This window comes from Naegleria gruberi (genome assembly GCF_000004985.1).
Source record: "Naegleria gruberi genomic scaffold NAEGRscaffold_32, whole genome shotgun sequence".
Taxonomy (NCBI): Eukaryota; Heterolobosea; class Eutetramitea; order Acrasida; family Naegleriidae; genus Naegleria; species Naegleria gruberi.
The window spans coordinates 296,020-316,032 of NW_003163295.1; the positions used below are offsets into that span (position 1 = coordinate 296,020).

The 20,013-nt window shown below is 34.5% G+C and overlaps 9 protein-coding genes across 9 annotated transcripts in view; 4 read left to right on the forward strand and 5 right to left on the reverse strand.

Annotated features, from left to right (window-relative positions):
* Positions 1 to 131: 131 nt before the first annotated feature.
* Positions 132 to 1,196, reverse strand: NAEGRDRAFT_50104 (uncharacterized protein; the record flags this gene model as incomplete). The annotated part of the gene is made up of 1 exon (XM_002675766.1): positions 132 to 1,196. The coding sequence occupies one exon, from the start codon at positions 1,194 to 1,196 to the stop codon at positions 132 to 134; it is 1,065 nt and encodes a 354-aa protein (XP_002675812.1).
* Positions 1,197 to 1,371: 175 nt separating this feature from the next.
* NAEGRDRAFT_80212 (uncharacterized protein) lies at positions 1,372 to 4,343 on the reverse strand. The gene has a single exon (XM_002675767.1). The coding sequence runs from the start codon at positions 4,169 to 4,171 to the stop codon at positions 1,562 to 1,564; it is 2,610 nt and encodes an 869-aa protein (XP_002675813.1). The 5' UTR covers positions 4,172 to 4,343; the 3' UTR covers positions 1,372 to 1,561.
* A 1,123-nt stretch (positions 4,344 to 5,466) lies between these two features.
* Positions 5,467 to 6,216, forward strand: NAEGRDRAFT_69119 (uncharacterized protein; the record flags this gene model as incomplete). Its single annotated transcript, XM_002675689.1, has 1 exon — positions 5,467 to 6,216. One exon carries the CDS (start codon positions 5,467 to 5,469, stop codon positions 6,214 to 6,216), a length of 750 nt encoding a protein of 249 aa, XP_002675735.1.
* A 216-nt stretch (positions 6,217 to 6,432) lies between these two features.
* On the forward strand, positions 6,433 to 8,190 carry NAEGRDRAFT_69120 (DUF894 domain-containing protein; the record flags this gene model as incomplete). Its single annotated transcript, XM_002675690.1, has 1 exon — positions 6,433 to 8,190. The coding sequence occupies one exon, from the start codon at positions 6,433 to 6,435 to the stop codon at positions 8,188 to 8,190; it is 1,758 nt and encodes a 585-aa protein (XP_002675736.1).
* A 359-nt stretch (positions 8,191 to 8,549) lies between these two features.
* Positions 8,550 to 11,380, forward strand: NAEGRDRAFT_58412 (uncharacterized protein). Its single transcript, XM_002675691.1, has one exon. The coding sequence runs from the start codon at positions 8,897 to 8,899 to the stop codon at positions 11,318 to 11,320; it is 2,424 nt and encodes an 807-aa protein (XP_002675737.1). The 5' UTR covers positions 8,550 to 8,896; the 3' UTR covers positions 11,321 to 11,380.
* Positions 11,381 to 11,487: 107 nt separating this feature from the next.
* Positions 11,488 to 12,542, reverse strand: NAEGRDRAFT_69122 (uncharacterized protein; the record flags this gene model as incomplete). The annotated part of the gene is made up of 5 exons (XM_002675768.1): positions 11,488 to 11,697; positions 11,737 to 11,739; positions 11,787 to 12,194; positions 12,253 to 12,259; positions 12,307 to 12,542. The coding sequence occupies 5 exons, from the start codon at positions 12,540 to 12,542 to the stop codon at positions 11,488 to 11,490; spliced, it is 864 nt and encodes a 287-aa protein (XP_002675814.1).
* Positions 12,543 to 12,735: 193 nt separating this feature from the next.
* NAEGRDRAFT_69123 (uncharacterized protein) lies at positions 12,736 to 13,353 on the reverse strand (the record flags this gene model as incomplete). The annotated part of the gene is made up of 1 exon (XM_002675769.1): positions 12,736 to 13,353. The coding sequence occupies one exon, from the start codon at positions 13,351 to 13,353 to the stop codon at positions 12,736 to 12,738; it is 618 nt and encodes a 205-aa protein (XP_002675815.1).
* Positions 13,354 to 13,523: 170 nt separating this feature from the next.
* Positions 13,524 to 14,030, reverse strand: NAEGRDRAFT_69124 (uncharacterized protein; the record flags this gene model as incomplete). The annotated part of the gene is made up of 1 exon (XM_002675770.1): positions 13,524 to 14,030. The coding sequence occupies one exon, from the start codon at positions 14,028 to 14,030 to the stop codon at positions 13,524 to 13,526; it is 507 nt and encodes a 168-aa protein (XP_002675816.1).
* Positions 14,031 to 14,573: 543 nt separating this feature from the next.
* Positions 14,574 to 20,013, forward strand: part of NAEGRDRAFT_50109 (uncharacterized protein) — a gene marked incomplete at both ends in the record, with an annotated part of 6,953 nt that continues 1,513 nt past the window's right edge. Inside the window, 2 exons of the mRNA XM_002675692.1 lie at positions 14,574 to 15,690; positions 16,284 to 19,788. Of these exons, the coding sequence (XP_002675738.1) occupies positions 14,574 to 15,690; positions 16,284 to 19,788 (4,622 nt within the window). The remainder of the gene's footprint in view (positions 15,691 to 16,283; positions 19,789 to 20,013) is intronic.

Sequence of the window (20,013 nt, forward strand, 5' to 3'; positions counted from 1 at the left end):
GATTTGAGGAATTTTTCACATAATGTGAAATAATATGATTGTGAAATCTAATAAATGGTATTTCGCAATGATATTATTTCACAAAAGGAAAGTTTATTACCACCACTTGATTTGAACAGTAGATGATGAATTTATTGAATTTCACTGTACTTTTTGTTTCTTCTCAAACAACAAATCATTGCAACAATAGTAATAATTCCAACCACTATCAACAATGCTCCAAAAGCAGATGCAGTCACTGCAACTATAATTGTACTCTCATCAACAGGAATCTTTCCAGAACTTTGGTGTGGTGTTGATGAACTGATTGTCTTAATGGTCTTGACCATAATGGTGACAGATTTTACATCATTTCCAATAGTATCATCACATGTGAGTGTTCCTTCCTTGAGATTGACTTTGGATCGACCATTATCTACATAACTATTAGTTCTCTCCTTTTGGTAACCACAAGCAAGAGTTTCAATTTGCAAAGTTTCATTAAATTGTTTCGAATAATAATCTAATAACTTGTCTGCATCAAAGTAGAATACATAATTTCTCAAACCATATCCATTATAATCTAATTTTTGATTCTCTGATCCAATTACATTGAACTTGTAAAGTGAAATATAGGAAGGATTAGGATAATTAATTTGATCAGTGACAGCAACCATCTTGTATCTTAATGGATTTCCTATTGGAATGGATCCATAAAAATTGTAATAATACACATCAAGTGTTTGATTCAAAGAAGTGTCCATTTCATAGTTGACCACTTGAGGATATGAAATGTTGACATAGGTGTTCATTTCTGATTTTTGAGTAATAAACTTGCCGAAAGTTCCCATGTAGAGAATGTTATTTTGGAGGGTATTTTGATAATCTCTAAATGTTGCGTTTACTGTCTTGACGAATATTCTTTCTCTAATTTCGTTCGGCATTGGTACGAAACTATTCGAATTATCTAACAATAATAAATTCAAATAATCAGGAACTGCATTAAAGACACCCATAAAGTAGGACAGGTACAAGAAGAACGTATCATCCTCTCCATACCATGCATTAGTCAAATTCAATGAATAAACCCCAAATAAAGTCAACTCATCTGCAGACGAAACATTTACAATCGGATACTTTTTGAAACTATTCATTTCTTCATCACTGTATTGATGCATAACCAAGGAGCCACCAATTCCATCTCCAATAAACTTCATCCCAATTGCAGCAAGTGATTCTGTTGAGAATAATAAATTGGACGAATTGAGTGGAAAACTTTCATCAAATTGTTGAGCGTTAACAGTGAAGAGCAATAAACAGAGTACTAGAAAAAGTAATATTTGGCAACTGTGTGTTGATTTCATTTTTTAATTTCACAATTTCACTTTGTCTGTCGAAGTTTGTTTTTATTTCGAATGTTCTAATATCAAAACACCACCTTGAACTCCTTACGAGGTGTCTGCTTTTCACTTCTTCTACCCGTACTGGAAAGTTGGTTGTATCCATTGAAAACTGAAAGGTCAAGTCTTGGAACTTATGTTGAGTTCTGTAAATAATGTTTAGAATGAAATTAACCCACAGTTTATTCTACCAAGTTTGGTAGATGAATAATCTTTCTGATCAATTTAGGAGCATGTTTGATGCTCAAACGTGATGATTCGGTGCAGTTATTAATTCTAGTAAATGTCAAGCTTCGTAAGTTAGGGGCTACAATATTGAAATCCACTGCAACTGTATGAACTGAATCAATATAAATATGTTGAATGGCATGATGTGTTTCATCTCCTAATTCCAATCTCAAAGTGTCTCTTATCTTGGAGAGTTCTAGTTTTTTAAGTGATGGCAAAGAATGCAAATTCAAGGCTAAATTAGTGAAAATTGAATCAGTAAGTTGCAGATTTTTCAAGTTTTGTAAATTGAAACCATCATGCAATGCTGGAATGGCAAAAGACATTTTAATGTCCTCTATGGAGCGACTTGTCTTGCTATCCAGTATTATCCTCTTTTCAGTGGATGGCTGTGGTGTATACTTGTTTGCACTGGTGCAATGCACTTGTTTTAGGGAAGTGCAATTATTGATAGCAGTCAGACCTCCCAATTCATCTGTTTCTACCCTCATTTCCCTGAGATACTGATTTGAGATACTTCTGTTATTGTTTATATCTCGAGCAACATAGGTTTTAACATTGAAAAAGTTGAAGACACTCAAGTCCTCAACATTGGTTGTGTACCCTTTGAGTCCAGTTTTCAACCATTCAAAGTTAACAGAGAGGGCATCCACTCTATGGAATCGATGAATGCTCTCTGATAAACCATCGACAACACTTGGTGGAATCTGATCTTGGAAGAATAGCTTGATTTGTTGGAGTGAAAGTTCTGAGGCATTTCTTGGTATGTATGGAGAAATATCGTGCTCTGGAACATGGGCCAAGTTCAAATTAAAGTAAACATGCATTTGGTCTAATTTACCAATTGTTGCATTGAAACTAACGGTAGAGACGGCAACTTTGGATTCCATCTTGACAACAAGAAGGTCAACCTTTTCCAAGTCAATGTGGTAGGTTCTCAACTCGTGGGGTATTTTACCTTCATTAGGATAGCTAAATGTTAGTTTCTTTACATAATTTCCCTTCAAGACTAGAGAGTTTGGAATTCCAATAATGGTTGTATGTTGTGGAGCTCTATCAATTTGAATATCAGTCTTACTGCATGCAATTTTCAGCTTCTTCATTGATGGATGATTCTTGATGATAAGCTTGCTTGAAGATTTTTCATTATCATCCCAATCATATGAGTAGGAAAAGTTTAACAGACTCGAATGCTTTTCCATCCAGAAATCAATTAGATCGCTCTCATTATTATCTCTCTTCTCTGGGAAGTATTCAAATGTTTCGAGAATTGGAAATGGCTTTTGGTTAGAAGTAATGGAGAGTTGCAACTTGTAAACATGGAAATAAGTAAGGAACGGTAGGAAGGAACCATCAAGAATGGCATGAACTGGCACATCAACAAAGTTATTCAAACCCAAATGTCTGAGACTTCTTGGGAGAGGAACTTGAGATGGAGAAAAGGTAAGTGTATTGGCTTCATTATCTTCCTCACCAGAGTAAATGTACAATGTTAGTTTTTTCAGGCAAGTTAGTGAGGAACAAAGAGTTTTCCATGTATCACTCATTAAAGTTTGAATACTGATTTCTAGATTTAGTCTAGTCAATCTATTGGAAAGGGTTTGAATATTGTTGTAAATGATTGGTGAAGAAATATCTAAACCTCCTTCCAGTTCAATTCCTCTCAGTTGTTGGCTCGTAGAAAGTATCTGAGATATTTTACCTAGATCCTCCTTCTTTGATTGAACGAGTGAGGAGAGTGCTGACAAGTGTTCAATCTCTGAAGAGTGAGTTTGAATGAAATTCTCAAATGCAAAGACAGTACTGCTAATTTTCAAATCTCGTAACGTTTCGAAACGATTAAATATTTGGTCTGTAGTTGGTTTTCCATAGTAATTCATATCTTCTATATAGTTGGTCAAGTCTTTTGGTGAAGCATTCTCAACACTTTCTCTAGCTGTCAGAAAAGTAACATTATTAACTTTTGGGAAATGATTAGCCCATGTTAACATTCTACCTTGAAGATTTGTATTGTTGGAAAGAAGAGGAATTGGAATTACTAGGTTTTGAATCATGCTGACATCACAAAGAGTTTCAATAAATGAAACGAATTGATTAGTCAACTCTGATTCACTCGAGAAGTAAAAAGATGAATTTCCATCATATCTTTTCACCACTAAATCTATATTTCTAAACTTTTCATCACACAACACTGCAAAGCAAGTAGTACTATAATTATCTGGCATGAATGACTTGACAAAATGATGAAGATCAGCAATTTTATCATACCAAATAAACCAATTGAAGTAAATCTTTTCTCTGAGTGTCTTATTTACATGAAGCAGAGGAATAATAACAGAAGCCATCGAGCTACTAAATTTATCCTCCACAAGGTATTTACATATAAGTGCCAAGACTTCGTGTGGCAAATCCGAAAGATTTTCAAAGTATGACGTTTGTACAGAAGAGTAATCCTGATGAGGACAAGAATAATCGATCAACAAGTGAGCATTCTCTCCTAAAAGGTGAGATGTCAGTGTTGTTGTTTCTTCTTGTTGAATTACTTCCAAGGAGCCTAAAGACATGATGATGTTATTATTGTACAGTAATGTATTAGATATTCTCCAAAATAGTTTCGGAGTGTTATCAGACGACACTTTAATCTAATTGACAATGCGCACAACCACCACAAGCAATCAATGATTGTTAAACAAGTCTCCTCGAGTGTTGTTCAACTATATTGTTCTAGAACGTGTGTTGTTCTTTTTTTACTTTTTATTTCAAGCTGGAGAAATTTCATGGGAAGACGCAAAGAGATGCGGAAGGTTTTTTTGGTTTGGAAAAATCTACGAAAACTTCCAAGGTTTTGTTGTCGGGTTGGAAATATTTTTCCAGATTTTTCAAGGGAGTGGATTGGATTGAGGAGAAACATTGTTTAGAGTTTCGCCTATTCCAAGGGAAAGATATATTGATTGTAGATTTGCATGTCCCTTAGTGTAGATGATCTTGAAATGAAAAAAGAAACATTTTGGGATTGTGTTGTTTGAGGATTTGTTGTAAACTCATATAGTATTGAGAATCGTATAAAAATAATATCATTTCAATCAATTTACTAATTTACTGTAGATCAATAGTTTAAAAATGTGATGGAAGGATCAGGTCAATTTTTTTCACAGCGATCCAAATCTCATTCTTCCAGTCTTCTGCCACTTCTAAGAGCGAATGTTTTGTTGCTGAATAGATTGCTGAATAATTCCAAACTATTGACATGTTAAAAGGTGTTATTCTTGAAGGAGGAACGAGATCTCATTATTCTTTTATTTAGTAGTATTCTTGCTTGTTTGCTTTCCAAATTGAACTTGCAATAAAAATCAAATATGAAGAAAATAAATAAATATTTAAAAAAAAATGGTGCAACATCAATGAAGGATGTGTATTCACCCTCTTGATGATAATTTCCAGCAACAGAACATAAATCCCAACAATTAGTAGATCAAGAATATCTGAATAAGAATATCGGAAAGTGTTTTTGAAAATAATAAGAGCTTTGGAAAATATTTTGTGAAATCTCTGCGTATTGGTGATTCACCATAGATCTATTGATCTGATACCGTTCATATGAAAGATTTGGAACCAGAAATATCACACAAAATTGGAAAATAGTTTTGGAAAGTAATTTTGAACACTTTCAAGTTGTTTCCAAAGTTGAAATGAGCCTCGAATTTTCCAATTACCACTAATCTTTAAACACCAACAATGGAAAGTTTATATTTTTAGAATTTAAAATATTTCCCTAATTGGTGTTTGTTAGTTATTGTAACAATACAAATTTAAAATCAATAGGTAACTATTAGAAAGAGAGGAAAAAAACGAAAAGAAAATGCCAACCCCATCCGTCGGTACAACTAGACACACCACACCTCAAAGACACCATGTCTCGAGATTATTGAATAATAATAAGAAACTGTTGGATCAAAGTCAAGGTGTTGGAGTTAAATCCAAAATTCCAACTGCAGAACTTGAAAATAGATTTTCAAAACTGACTCATTTACTTTATGATACGAACGTTAAATTCAAAGATTTGAATGAGCATGTTTATCCTTTGATTCATGAGGATATTACATTTACAGATCCTTGGCAAACCATCACTGGAAAATCTCAATTTGTGGCCCAATTGAAAGGTTTTCATAGTGCCATATTCTTTACTTATGATACTTTACAATTATCAGTTCAAGTAAATGAGAATGAAGAAAGTGGAAGGGTTATTGTTGATGGTTGGATGTATTTGAATCAAGTCAAGTACATTACAGGAACAATTCCATTGAGAACTGTACTGGTTTATGATTTTGTTTTCAATGGAGATGGTGACACTTTTCTCATCACTGATTTGGAAGAAATGTGGAGTTTGGGCGATTTAATTGAAAAAATTCCAATCATTGGATGGTTTTACAATTTATTTAGATTTGGTGCTGGATTTTTCTTTACCATCTTCTTCCTTATTTGCACTTTTATTGCACTACGTTTACCCTTTTCAAATGTGAGTGGTCAACCAAGTGGTAAGAATACTTCTAGTGGTGGCAAGAAGAGTTCCATTTGTAGCTCGTTGAATCCTCTCAATTTTGCAAAATAAATAGTTGTGATAATAGTATTGAATCTTATGATTAGTTTCCAAATTTATTAAAAACACCTTTCGTAGCGAAAATCACCACTCAGCACATGTGGTGATTCCACCAAAAAACAAACTTAAAGTCTTTTTATAGAACTCAAACTAAATTACTAAAAATGATTTCAAAACATTTGGCATCCGTTAAAATATGCCCTATTAACAATCACCAAAAAAAAAGAGATGAGTGCTACAACTACTCCCACAACTACTGCAGTGGCTAATAACAGTTCAAATTCTGCTACTTCACCAACAGTAGCTGTCAAGAGCACTAATGGTTCGAATACATCATCAAATAATGCCAATAATTCAGCTTCGGATTATTATGTATCATCAAAGAAGGGACTGGCAAATAATAGGGTGGAATCATCTAGTAGTGGAGAAAGATGGAATTCAATAGAGTTGAGTGATGTTGCTGCTAGTGGCAATACTTCAACTATTCCAGCATCGTTATCGATGGAAAATGAGCAACACAGTGATGATCATCATAGTGACAGTACAATAGAACCTCATCCACTTGATGCACATACTCATACTATTGGAAACTATGCACAATTGGATCAGGAAAGTTCAAAACCGAAACTTGCAAGAAATCCATACATTTCACTTCTATTTCATAATAAGAGATTTTTAATTATTTGGATGGCAGGTGTCTTGTCAGGAATGGGAAATTATTTTTCAGAAATTGGTATTGTTTATGAAGTGGAAGAACGTACAACTGTTGGATTTGTTACGAGTGGTGTTTTTATTTCAATCTTTTTACCTTCATGTGTTGCTACTCCATTTGCTGGTGTAGTTTCTGATATTTTCGATAGACGAAAGGTCTTGATTGTGTGTAATTTTTTGAGAGCTATTTTGGCTTTCGTTTTGGTGGCTGGTCCATTCATTACCAATACGAATGCACTCTTTGGTTTTTACTATACTATACTTGCTATGATTTTCTTTATTAATGCATTTTACGATGCTTCGAGAGGATGCATGATGCCACTCTGTGTCGATCACAATGATTTGGTTGCATGTAATGCATTGGATAGTTTGACATGGTTGTTTTGCTCGTATACAGGTGGTGCCATTGGTGGAGCTGTGAGAGTTGCATTTGGATTGATTACTTGTTATGTATTGAATGGCATCTTGTTTATTGGTGCCTTAATGTTGTCCATCTGGTTGTTGTGGTTCCCTGATTTGAATCCACCGAAACCAGCCGACTTCCCAACTAAACCAATACCAATGATGAAACACTCTCTGAAGGAATTAATTGCTGGATTCAAATTATTATTCAGTGGAAAGGGTTACTTGTTGAGTTTTGTTGTTATGAAATTATTGGGATCATCAGTTTGGGCCAGTATTGAATTTATCAATGTCAAATTATCGGAACTTCCAATGTTGAGCTTATTCAACAATGGTGAGCAAGGTATTCAAATGACCAACACTATTGCCTACTGCTTGTTTGGTATTGGTTCAGGTTTAGCACCAATGCTTTTCGAATTATTCTTTGGAAATAGAATTAGAAGATCATTGAGGAGTGCATTCTGGACTCGTGTTGTAATTTTGGCTTCATTCTTTGCAATTTCTATGGGTTTCTTATTAATGTGCTTTACCTATCATGCCTCAATGTTCATTATTGCCAATTGTATTCTTGGCTCAGCAGGAGGTGTCATGTGGGTTTACTCAATGTCAGCAATCGAACATTTAACGCCTAATCATTATTTGGGAAGAATTACTGCCTTTGATATTTGTTTTGGATTTGGATTGGGACAAGCCATTGGTGTCATGATTCCTTCTCCATTACTCTATGATATTATAGGTATTAAGGTTCCTCACATCTTTGCCATTGTCATGTTTGTTCTCTCTTGGATGTTGTTCTGTTTAACAATTGTCTGGTTCTATTTTACAAGAAAGATTCACCAACATTTTGTTGTGCATGATGATGATCACCACTAGAGAGTTAGTTAACATTTTGTAAATAAATTCTTGAATCGACATTTTACGGAAATCATAATTGAGTACAGAGAAATTTTCCTTTCACCCTACCCAGCCCTGAATCAATGTAAATCTTTCCAATTGTTTAAAACAGTAAACAAATAGCATTGTTGTAATGGTGTCGCCATCTTCCCCGAATATAATACTTTACAATTCAGTTTTGGAGAGCATTGCACAAAAACCATCCAACTTTTCACCTGTATTCCATCCACATCAATACCTCGAATCAAAACGTCTTTTTAGATTCTTTCCTTTCAGTGCATTCCATCATGTCAACCATCCAACATTCTTAAAGAAAAACACAAAAAAACAACAACACTATCACAATCCCATTGTGTTATAATAACATCATCAGCTTCGTGTTCTGCTCAGAGTCGTGGTTATTATTTTGCTCTGCATTTCATAGTTCCACTCTAATTAGTTGTGCAGGTGTACTATTCCCTTTTTCTACTCCGCTTCCTGTTGTAATTTTGTTGTTTCCAAGAGGAGCGAGAGGTTCTTTACCATTTATTCAACTCCAACATCACATCTATTTGGAACCACATACAGATTTAAAAAATAGAACACTGTATTGTGTTGGATTTGGTATCTTCATCATCATTTCTTAATAGTTCATCAACACAAAACAAATTTCTTTATCTGTACTTCTATTAAAATTCATTAAGAAATGAGTCAGACATTAGCATCAACCATCTATCACAACAATACCATCGGTCTGCTTAACTATACCGATTCACAGACATTGCTGACGGAATTTGTTCGATTCAGTGCTTTTAAATTATATGGTAATGTCTTTCATTATACCTACGTAGATGATCACTTCTATTCGGTAGGCTTCATTCTCGGCATGATATCATTGGGAATTTTTATCGTCTTTGTGTTACCTTGCCAATTGGCTGTAAATATTCTGTATGGAATTCGGGCGCGAAAAATATTGAAAAAAAACAGAAACAACTCATCGATAGAGACTCCACCCTCATCGGCTTCCTCTGGTGATGCTAGTGTAAATAAGGAAGAAAAGAAGAATAATACTGATAAATATACCTTTAGAGAAACACTGAAGAAAGCATGGTATGAATATGTTTTACTTGAGGGTGTGGCGAGGGCTACTCCTTCCTTTGTGATGGTCGTTTTTATTTGCTTAGTGATTTGGTTAACGAGTGCCTTTTCAAAGATACATTTTGCTGGAGCTGCAGTCTTGATGGCAATTACAATGACAATGTGGTTGATTCAGTGGGTATTGTTTGATTTAGGAACATTTACGTATGAAGTACTGAGGAGTTTTTCAACAAGATTTGGAAAGAGCAAAACATCGGAAGTAACTAAGGATCAAGAATTGAAAAATGTAGATGTGACAACATCAACCACATCAACCATGAATATTAATCAGAGCACAACAGCAATTGTTCCACCTTCGAATGATAGTTCATCTCATCATCATCACTCTGAACATCGTTTCGGTGGATTAGTTAAGGATATTTCATTTGGATATGTTAAATCTTTGGCCAATCCTCTATTTAGAAGACATCCCTTATTAGGTGTACTTATAGTATTCATCTTCTTCTTTGTTACTTTTCTGATATTTTTGGTTGTCAATGGTGTAACAGCAGACTTTTGTGTTGCCTACGATCCGATTGAAATCAGTACACTGGCCACTAGAGCTGGTGATTCTACTAGGTGTAAATCGGGCACTATCTGTTTTACTTACATGACGATTTCAGCAGATATTTCATCGGAAATGATTGTCAATTTTCAAATAGATGCAAAACAGCTCAACAGCTCTTTTGTTTATTATGGAACATTTGACCCTAATGCCGAGTTTCAATTCGATTCTAAGACAGCCTTAAAGGCTAATGCAAATTGCTTCAAAATGACTGTCATTGAAATTGATAGATGGCAATGTTATGTTAATTTGAGAGGATTGCAGTCTTCATCATCCTACTATGTCAAGAGTGCATTTACAGGAAAAGATTATACTGCCACTAGTGTCACTTTTGAGGATAGCAATGTATACAAGTTTAGAACAGCACCAAGTGCCTCTTCTCCTGATAGAATTGTTTCCTTCTTGAATGGAGGTGATTTAGCTTGGGGAACCAATTTCTTGTCCTTAGTTAAACTGATTCCTCCAACAGGAAAGAACATTTCAACAGCTCCCTATTTCTTTATGGTGGGTGGCGATGTTGCATACGATAATGGATGTGCCTACTGTTATATGAGATGGGAGAGTTGGTTCTCAAATTGGGCCAAATATATGGTCGTTCCTCTTCAACACACCTCCTCAGTGTCACACACCTATACTCTGCCTCTAGCCTCTTGCGTTGGTAATCATGAGGCTGGAAATTTCAAAAGACCAAGATCTGACGATGCCTTCTATATCAGATATTTCCCTCATGAATTGGAGGGAGATTCTTCTAATTTGATTGTTTCTGACCCTCAATATACCAGAAAGTTACAACACGTCCACTATCTCTCTTCCCACACATTGCTAATGGTGTTGGACTCTTGGGTTCACGAATCTCCAGAGCAACAAGTCTCATACATTGTCAATTACTTCAATGCTTTAGATCCATCAAAGTACAAGAACAGAATGGTTACGATTCACGAGGGAATTTATGCCTCCTCTTCTGAATTGAGCCCAATGACTGCAGCAATGAGAGAACAATGGGAGGCCCTCTTCTTGAAGTATAACATTACACTAGTCTTGGAGAATCACGTTCACACCTACAAGCAAACCTATCCTCTCAGATTTGGTAAGGTGATGGATACTAAGGCTGATCCTTTAAATTCAAGAGCTGGAGCCGATAATGATTATTATTATGAAAGAAATATTTATAATGGATTAGGAAAGGAAGAAGAAAAGGGAATTATCTATGTTGGAGATGGAAGCTTGGGTGCACATTTTTATGGTGACAAGCTCTTGTTTGGAGATCCAATGTTCAGACAATTAGGAATAATAACTCATTTCCACCATATCATTACTCATGATACAAATAGCGTTCCAACTATTGAGTTGACAGCTTATGGATATGATTCATCAACCGGAGACTCTTACAGAGTTAGTGGTTCTGGTTTGACAATTAAAACTTTCTAATATTTTTACTTAACACCCAATGAATTTGAGGAATTGCTCTATTAAATTGATTTTTCAGAATGATCTCCGTAGTTAACTTATCTTTTTGTTCGCTTGAATTATTAATGATTTTATTTGAAAATTACCACTATTCAATATTTTCATGCTATTTAATTATATTTTAAATTCTAATGATTAATCTTGTCACCTTTAACGTTATCTTTGAGATCACTTCTTGGTTTGAGTGAAATCTTCAAATTTCCAGGTCTGACAGTAATTCCAGGAATGTCTGTAACTTTATCCAATGGATCTTGTTCATTATTCAATAGTTCCAATTCGTAGAATTGTAAAATTCTACACAAGATTGAAAATGCTTCAATTTCTGCAAATTTATAACCCTATTAAATTTCAATAAAAATATTCTAAACTAAACTTACAATCTATTTCAATAAATTAGGACAAATAGTTTTAAAATTCGAATACTTACACACTTTCTATTTCCCATAGAGAATGGAACCCATGTAAAATCATGTTGAATCTTTGATTGTTCCTCAGCATTCATTGGAAACCTTTCTGGAATAAACTCATTAGGTTTCTCCCAATATTTTTCATTTCTATTCGTACTGAAAATATTAATCATCACTGTACTTCCCTTTGGAATAGTAAACTCTCCAATAGTAGTCGTTTTCTTTGCAATTCTAAAAACATTGACAACTGGTGGATGCAATCTCAAAGCTTCCATCACAATTGCATTCAAATAATGCATTTGATTGTAATCTTCATAGGTAGGAGCTCTATTTCCAATCAATCTATCAATTTCTTCTCTTGCTTTCTTTTGAATTTCAGGTCTTTTTGCTAGCTCATAACAAACATAGGCAGAACTTGAAGCTGTCGTCTATAGTTTCGTATATAATATGAATTGATGAATAATAGAAAGTCCAATAAATACGAACCTCATGTCTATTATAATAAATTAGGACAAATAGTTTTAAAATTCGAATACAAACCCTGCAAGCGCGAAGATAAATGAATCTGCTTTGAGTTCAGAACGTGAAAGTAAGCCATTTTGAAGAACGTTGGCCTCTACTAACATACTCAATAAATCTCTTCTCTTATTAGATTCAGTTTCGTCTGTAGTTTGGAGATTAGTTTCGTATTCTTTGATACGTTCTTCAATGATTCGATCTAAAGTAGAAGAAACAATTTCCTCTGCTTCATTGACTTTAAAGTATTTTCTAGCCATTTTGGCAAAAATTGAACTTCCCAGGAATCGTCTAATAATCAAACCTTTGGATAAAGTAGTTTCCATTGATTTTCTAAATACTTTTCCTTCAGGATTTGGATTATCACTTTCGAATATAGAAAAGTCCAATCCAAATAAATGCTGCCTTTCCCAAAACATCTGTTCATTCCATTAATTTAATCACACAATTCCATTATAAATTTAAATTCGAAACTATAAACTCACCCAAAGTAATATCACTAAAATCAGCAGTCGAATCAATCAACACACCAGCACCAACACTTCCACTCTTAATTTCCTTATCCCATTTCGTTCTTCTCATCAAATCAACACTCTCACTCGCAACCAAAGCAACAAATTCCAAATTTTTAGGTGAAAATGCAGAATTTGCAACTCTGTGATGATTTTTCCAAGTTTCAGAGTTTGCATCCAAAGCAGACAAAATATTAACTCCAAAAAGGTTGAATGGATCGTACATATCAGGTTCCTTGACAAAGTTGTGTCCTTTGGCTACGAGCAGTTCTTTGAGAAGATCACGATCACAAATGGAGATGAGATTAGTTTTGAGCATTGAGACACGAACTGTTTTGGTTTTGGAATCTCCCTTCTCTTGGGTGAGTTGATACATGGAATGATGAGAGCCAAGGAAGAAGTGAGAGGCAATGATTGGAACTCTCTTGACAAAATTCATTAATTGCCATGATCCTGGAATGTTTTTGACTTTCGAATAGTTTTGATAGAGACGAAAGGATAAACTGATCAGTGCAGTTAGCAAGATGGCTAATAGCGTGTACGCAACAAGTGCAAACATTTTTTTTAGTATGAGAAAGCAAGTGGATGATCAATTCGTTCTGACATGATTGCTGCACTTTCATGAGAAGTTGGATCAATTCTCCGAAAGAAACCGAAAGGGTAAATTATTCACAATTTTGTACCATTTCATACCCTTTTGTAAACCTTCTACAAATTGCAATTAACACTTCATAAAAAACTATAATCTCTAAATAAACAATTCCCCTTAATTTTGACATCAACTGACAGTAATTGTTCCAAATCACTCAAATATTCGAGTCCTTGAATACTAATCTCATTCTCACTTATATCGAGTTTAGTCAATTGTATCAATTTGTTAATGTGTTTACATCCCTCATCCCCAATATAATTACTGGCAATATTAAGGTTAGTTAATTGAGTCAATTTACCAATGTATTTGGTTCCCAAAGCAGTAATATTATTCTCAGAAATGTCAAGATATGTTAAATGCTTCAATTGACTGACTTGTTTAGCTCCCTCATCACCAATTTCATTCTGACTAATATCAAGTTTAGTCAATTGATTCATCTCACCAATGTATATAGCACCTTCAACACCAATATTGTTGCAACCTATTTTAAGATTTTTCAATTTTTTCATAATTCCACTAATGATCTTTGCTCCTTCCACTCCAACATTATTATTTCTAATATTGAGATGAGTCAATCGATTCATCTCTTGCAACTTTTTACAATCAAATACCACATCAGAAGGAACATCAACATTGTATTCCAGCTTGAGACGTGTAATATTAGGTAAGAATTGGCTTCCAACTTGGAATTTTGAATTACTTTTACATGAAAGGGAAAGAGTTGATCGTTCGGAGGTGATGATTTTCAACCACTGCTTTGAAACCAATGAACAACTCAGCACGAGAAAGGTAAAATCTCGAGGGAGAAAGGATAAGATTTCACCCAGTACATCATCAGAGAATATAGAATCAGGATCTTGTGAGAGTTTCTTCCGTTTTGTTTGGTCGTCTTTAATGTTTGAAATATGGTAAGATTGGTGATCATCAAATTCTCTTACTCTCTTTATCATTTTTTTTAAATAAACTTGAAATTGAGAGAGTATTACAATTCACTCACTACTTCTTGCCAACTTTCTAAATTCTTCTCATATTCATTATCATGAAGGCTTTGAAATTAAATTCAACAAATCTTCATCATCAAAGGCTTCATCAAAAAATTTGACAAATAAAATATTAGGAAGAACAATATGAGCGATTTCAAAAGTATCAAGAATAAACTCTCATCCCTGAGAGCCAAGATTAAATCGGAAAGCACTGCTACAACTACCACTAGTACTTCATCAGCCACAACAAAAACAACACCATCACCTGTTGCTGCTGCTACAAGTACTGAAAAGAAGATAAAGGCTACTGAACCTGTTGCCACACCATCAACAACAACTCCAGCAACAACCAAAACTGAACAAGCAACATCAGCTACAACAACAACAACACCAGCAGCTGATAAGAAGAAGAATAACAACAAGAAGGCTAAACAACAAAAGCCAAAGGCTAATAAGAAGGCTGCTTCAACAACAACTCCATCCGAGGATAAGAAGGCTACTGAATCTGTCACTACCACACCAACAACAAATTCAGAAGAATCATCATCCACAACAACAACAGAAAAGCCAAAGCCTGCTATTAAAAAGTCATCAGCCAAACAAAACAAGGAAAAGAAACAAGGAGTGAAGAGAAAACAAGAAGATGGCTCTGAAGAATCATCAGAAACAAAGGAAGCAAAGAAGACTGATAAGAAGAAGAATAAGAATAAGAAATCAAAGAAGGCTATCAAGGCTGCAATTAAAACTTTTGTCTTGAAATTGGAAATTGATAATACCTTAATTAATGAAGAGAAGATTAAGGAATGCTTCCCTGAACAAAATGCAATTATTAGAATGGGACCTAGAATGATTCTGATTCAATTCCCTACTGAAGAAGTTGCATTGAAATATTTAACATCTGCAAGTGGACAAGTTGAAAAGAATAATAGAACTGTGATTAATGGAGAAAAATTCAAGATTACCAAACATACTGTTAAGGAAATTTTCAATCCTCGTTGGTATGATGTTAAACCACGTGTTACTGAAGGTGTTTCACTTGGTTTGGAACCAGGTCAAAAAGTCAATGGAAAGTTTGGAGCATATTTGGAATTGCATTTGAAGGAAAAACTTGGAAATGATGTCAATACTTCAATTTCTGATATGGAAAAGGGAGTCACTGTTTTCTTTGATGATAAAACAACAGAACAAAAATTCAAATCAATGCTTCATAATGGTGAATTCAAGGTTCCAGCTGAATATATCAATGATAAAAAGAAGAAGGGTACTTCTTCTAAAGGACCAGCTAAGAAGAAGTTCAAGAAATAAACAATTTGTGAATTGTTTATCAAAGATGTTGAGAGAAGGTTTGTTGAACCAAGTCAGTTTTATTCTAATTACAAATAATCTCTGTACTTTCCAAAACAAACCATTTAGCACCTTTCAACATCAATGTCTACAATATGGATCTTGACATGTCTAAGGTAGAAGACAAATTTCACACGTCAACATTGACAACAAATTCAAGAAACAAAGAGTAACTTGAAGAAAAAAAATTCCAGTCTCCAGTAATGAGAATTGTTACTCAAAAGCAAAGAAGATGGGGTAAACAAACTTCCCATCAACTACAGTCATTGTTAAAAACAGCACTCGTGGTGATAACACTGTTAGTATTGACCCTTCAAAACTTATTCGAAACTGTACAGGGTGAACAACAAGTTTCCTTCACATTAGATTCTAACAAACTCATCTGTTCGGATTCTTCAAGCTACAACAGCACAATCTTTTTAAATTCATGCCAAGAAGTGCTTGGTTCAGCCTTCACTAGTAAATTATCCAGCACAACCATTGACAATCCTTCGTCCTATTCTTCCCTAGTGAGTTGTTACTTTAATTCGGATAAAAAACTTGTGGCAGAGCTTGGCTATGGCTATGAAATTCAAGATATTTTCAAAGGAGAAACTTACTACGATGCCTTTGGAAGGAAAATAGCGATTATCATCGTTTCACAATTGAAATGTAGTTTTCAAATTTCAAAGCTACAGTACATGTACTTGATTAATGTAGTAGATTGTGGAAGTAATGTTGCCAAAATTACCTACTCTCTCACTCACGCAAATGCTGATTTACCCAAATATTCAACATTTTCACATCCAATGATGGCTATTCCCTTTTCAAATAATTATATTAACAATGGTAGACCGGATGTTACTTTTAATCTTGCTACCCAAGCACTCACATATAGTACTTCAAAAGCAAGTGACCAAACCTCAGTTACTACTGGTGGTGTTATTGAGTATGGAACTACTACTTTGGTTGGAAATCAAGGATATACACAATTTTTTCTGAATGAAAGCTCAATTGACTCATACACAACAACATTTGAACAACCTACTCCTAAAACATTGTATAATTATCTATTAATCAAACAGAATAGAGATGTTGTGGATGTAACAACCTTTGCATCTGGGTATAATTACAAATTCTCCTCATCATCAGGTTATTCGAAAACAATATATACTTCATTTTCATACAAGTCAGATTGTTACTACTTGTCAGGAGGTGATAAAACTCATCACAAAACACAGGATTTAACAATTAGTATACAGTCAACTGATTTGGAAAGATGTCCATTATATGCTTTACAATACATTTTTGATGGGAATGCTAAAACTAAAACGAGTAGCACGACATATGCTGCATCTTCACTAACAGATGGTTCAGAAAAGACTGTTACAGTAACTTTGGTTCAACCAACTGGTGGATACGTTGGTGCGTTCAGAACAACTGTGAGAATTGGAATTTTCCCTGCCATGATGAGACCAGTTTATTTCCCTATTGCACAAACAACTGGACAAAAGCTAACACTTCAATCCATTATCGACATTCCTAATCTCACGACCTCTTTAATTTCATGTCAATTGATTGTTGCAACAGGAACTAATGAATATACTTCAAATTCAATTACCTATGATTATACTCCAAATTCAATTCAAGTTCAAAATTACAAAACCTATTCGATTATATCGGTTTCAATTACTGTTGGAAATCCTGGAACTTCTTACAAGATTAGAGTCAATTATAATGGAGATACAAAACATTACAATGATTTCCAAATTTCTCCACAATCAAAACCAAACCTATTGGGTATTTGTAAAGTATCCACAGTTGAATCGAACCCAATAGCCTACGAGACATTTTTTGGTATTTATTGTGAAAATTATGCAGATTTTGACTTTAGATCAATGAAAATTCAAGTATTGAACGATCAATCACAATCAATTTTGACCTTATCCAATACCAAGTACACTCGTATTTTTGCGAGATTACCAAAATCAGCAACAGGTAAATCAAATACTGTCTTGTTTACATTGACAGATAGCACAGGAGCTGTATTTGAGTTTAAGGATACCTATAAAGCTTCCATGTGGAGCGACACTAATTTGATTAGTACAGTAGATTTCTACATCAAGTCCAAGCAAGTGAGAAACTATCAAACAGCCAATAATATTGCAATTTTGTTGGACATTCTTGCAGATTATTGTAAGAGGAATACATTATCTTCTTCTGAGATGGTTACTGTGAAGGGAATTGTTCGTTATGCCATAAATGAAACATTTAACATTAGAGATACTTTCCATCCTAATGTTTATCCTGAGGCTACTGAATTATTGTTTGGATTATTTAGAGAATCAACTAATTTGGCGAATTATCTAGGATTTTCAGAGTTTAATGACAAATTGAAGGAAATTCTCTCATTTATGACAAGTTATGTAAGAAAATCATCCTTTTCCAGCACTGATTATAATTTCTTGATAGATTACATGTCAAGACTTGTGGATAATGGAAATCAAACAACTACTGATCCATCTGCTGTTTCAACTTTGAAGAAAAACATTGATGGATTGACTAATATCGCCAGCAAGAATTCTCCATTCAAGAGTGATTATTTTTCATATCAATCTCAGACCTTCTACTCATCAGATGAAATTGCTTCAAATCAAGTGAATTTGGAAAATAGTTGGGTTAGAGTGTTGTTTGGATCTGAGGTGGCCAATTTGGTAAAATCTCAATCACAATACGATTTGGAAACAAGTTTATACAAGAAGTATATTGTGGAAAATAATGTTACACTCCCAGTTATTGCCTCTATCAGTTTGAAGAGACAAGATAGCTCTGTGGTTAATGTTACTGGATTACAGACACCAGTATTAATATATTTCAACATGGATCTAATTAATTCAACAATGGCAAATCAATATAGAAACTATCAATCGAGAATTTCATGTTATTACTTGAATGAGTTGACAAGCAAGTGGGCCAATGATGGTCTAACAACAGAGATTATCACTGAAAATGGTCAAACTGTTGTCAAGTGTTCTTCCACTCACCTTACTTCATTCACAATATTCTCAGACTTGTTCAATACTACAGGTAGTAACACAAATACCCCATCAACAGATAGAAATGGACTAGATGTTGGGGCAAGGGTAGCCATTGGCGTTTCAATTTCAGTATTCTTCCTCATTTTGATAATTGTGATTGTAATTATTATCATTGTAATTATATGTTGTCGTGTGAAAAAAGGCAAAAATAGTCAGAGCAATGTTTCTGATTCTGTCCAGGAAACCAATCCAATCACCAAGAGTTATGTAGAATTGAATCCAGTCTCCAACTCTGATTCTGGTCCATCATTGTTTATTAGTGATTACAAGTCAGTGAGAGAGCCTTCATCCTCGAAACAATACGATACTACCAGTGGAAGTTCATTTACCTCAGAGCCAACCAGCTCACTCATGACTTCAACAAGTGGAAACTCTGTTATTGGAAAGAAGTATGAAATTTTGGAAAAGATTGGCCAAGGAGCATTCGGGGCTGTATTTAGAGCTAAAAATCTAGCCTATACTGGAAGATCTGGAGAATATCAATATGTTGCCATTAAAAAGATTCAGCTTTCTGGCCTCTCTGAAATGAATGACAAATTCAAAGAGGCGGTCAACATGTTCAAGATTAGAAATGAGCATTTAGTTTGTTTGGAGGATGCTGTGGTGGACGAAACGACCATGTCACTCTACTTGGTCATGCAATATTATTCTCAAGGAGATTTGGACAAGTTTATCAAAAGCAAGCAACTCTTATCTGAGAGCATTCTGAAACAAATTATTGAACAAGTATGTGAAGGATTGAAATATTTGGAAGAGGAACGTAACATGCTCCACAGAGATATCAAACCTTCCAATATTTTCCTATCCAGCTATGATGGAAACAATATCAAGACAGTGCTCAGTGATTTTGGATTGGCTAAGGAAAATAACATGATGTCAAGTGTTTCATTCGCTGGAACTCCATACTACATGTCTCCACAGGCCTTAATTGGAACCAAGTATAGCTTTAATGCAGATATCTTTAGTTTGGGATGTACCATTTTCATTCTCATCACTCATGACATGTCTCAATCCATAGCTCAATTATATTTCCAACATCAGGGCAATTTCTCTGAGGTTTATTCCTTCATTACCAACTCTATCCGTCAACATTCGAATGAACAATTCCAATACAGTGATGAATTCGTTCAGCTCTTATTTGCATTGATGGAATTTGATCCCAA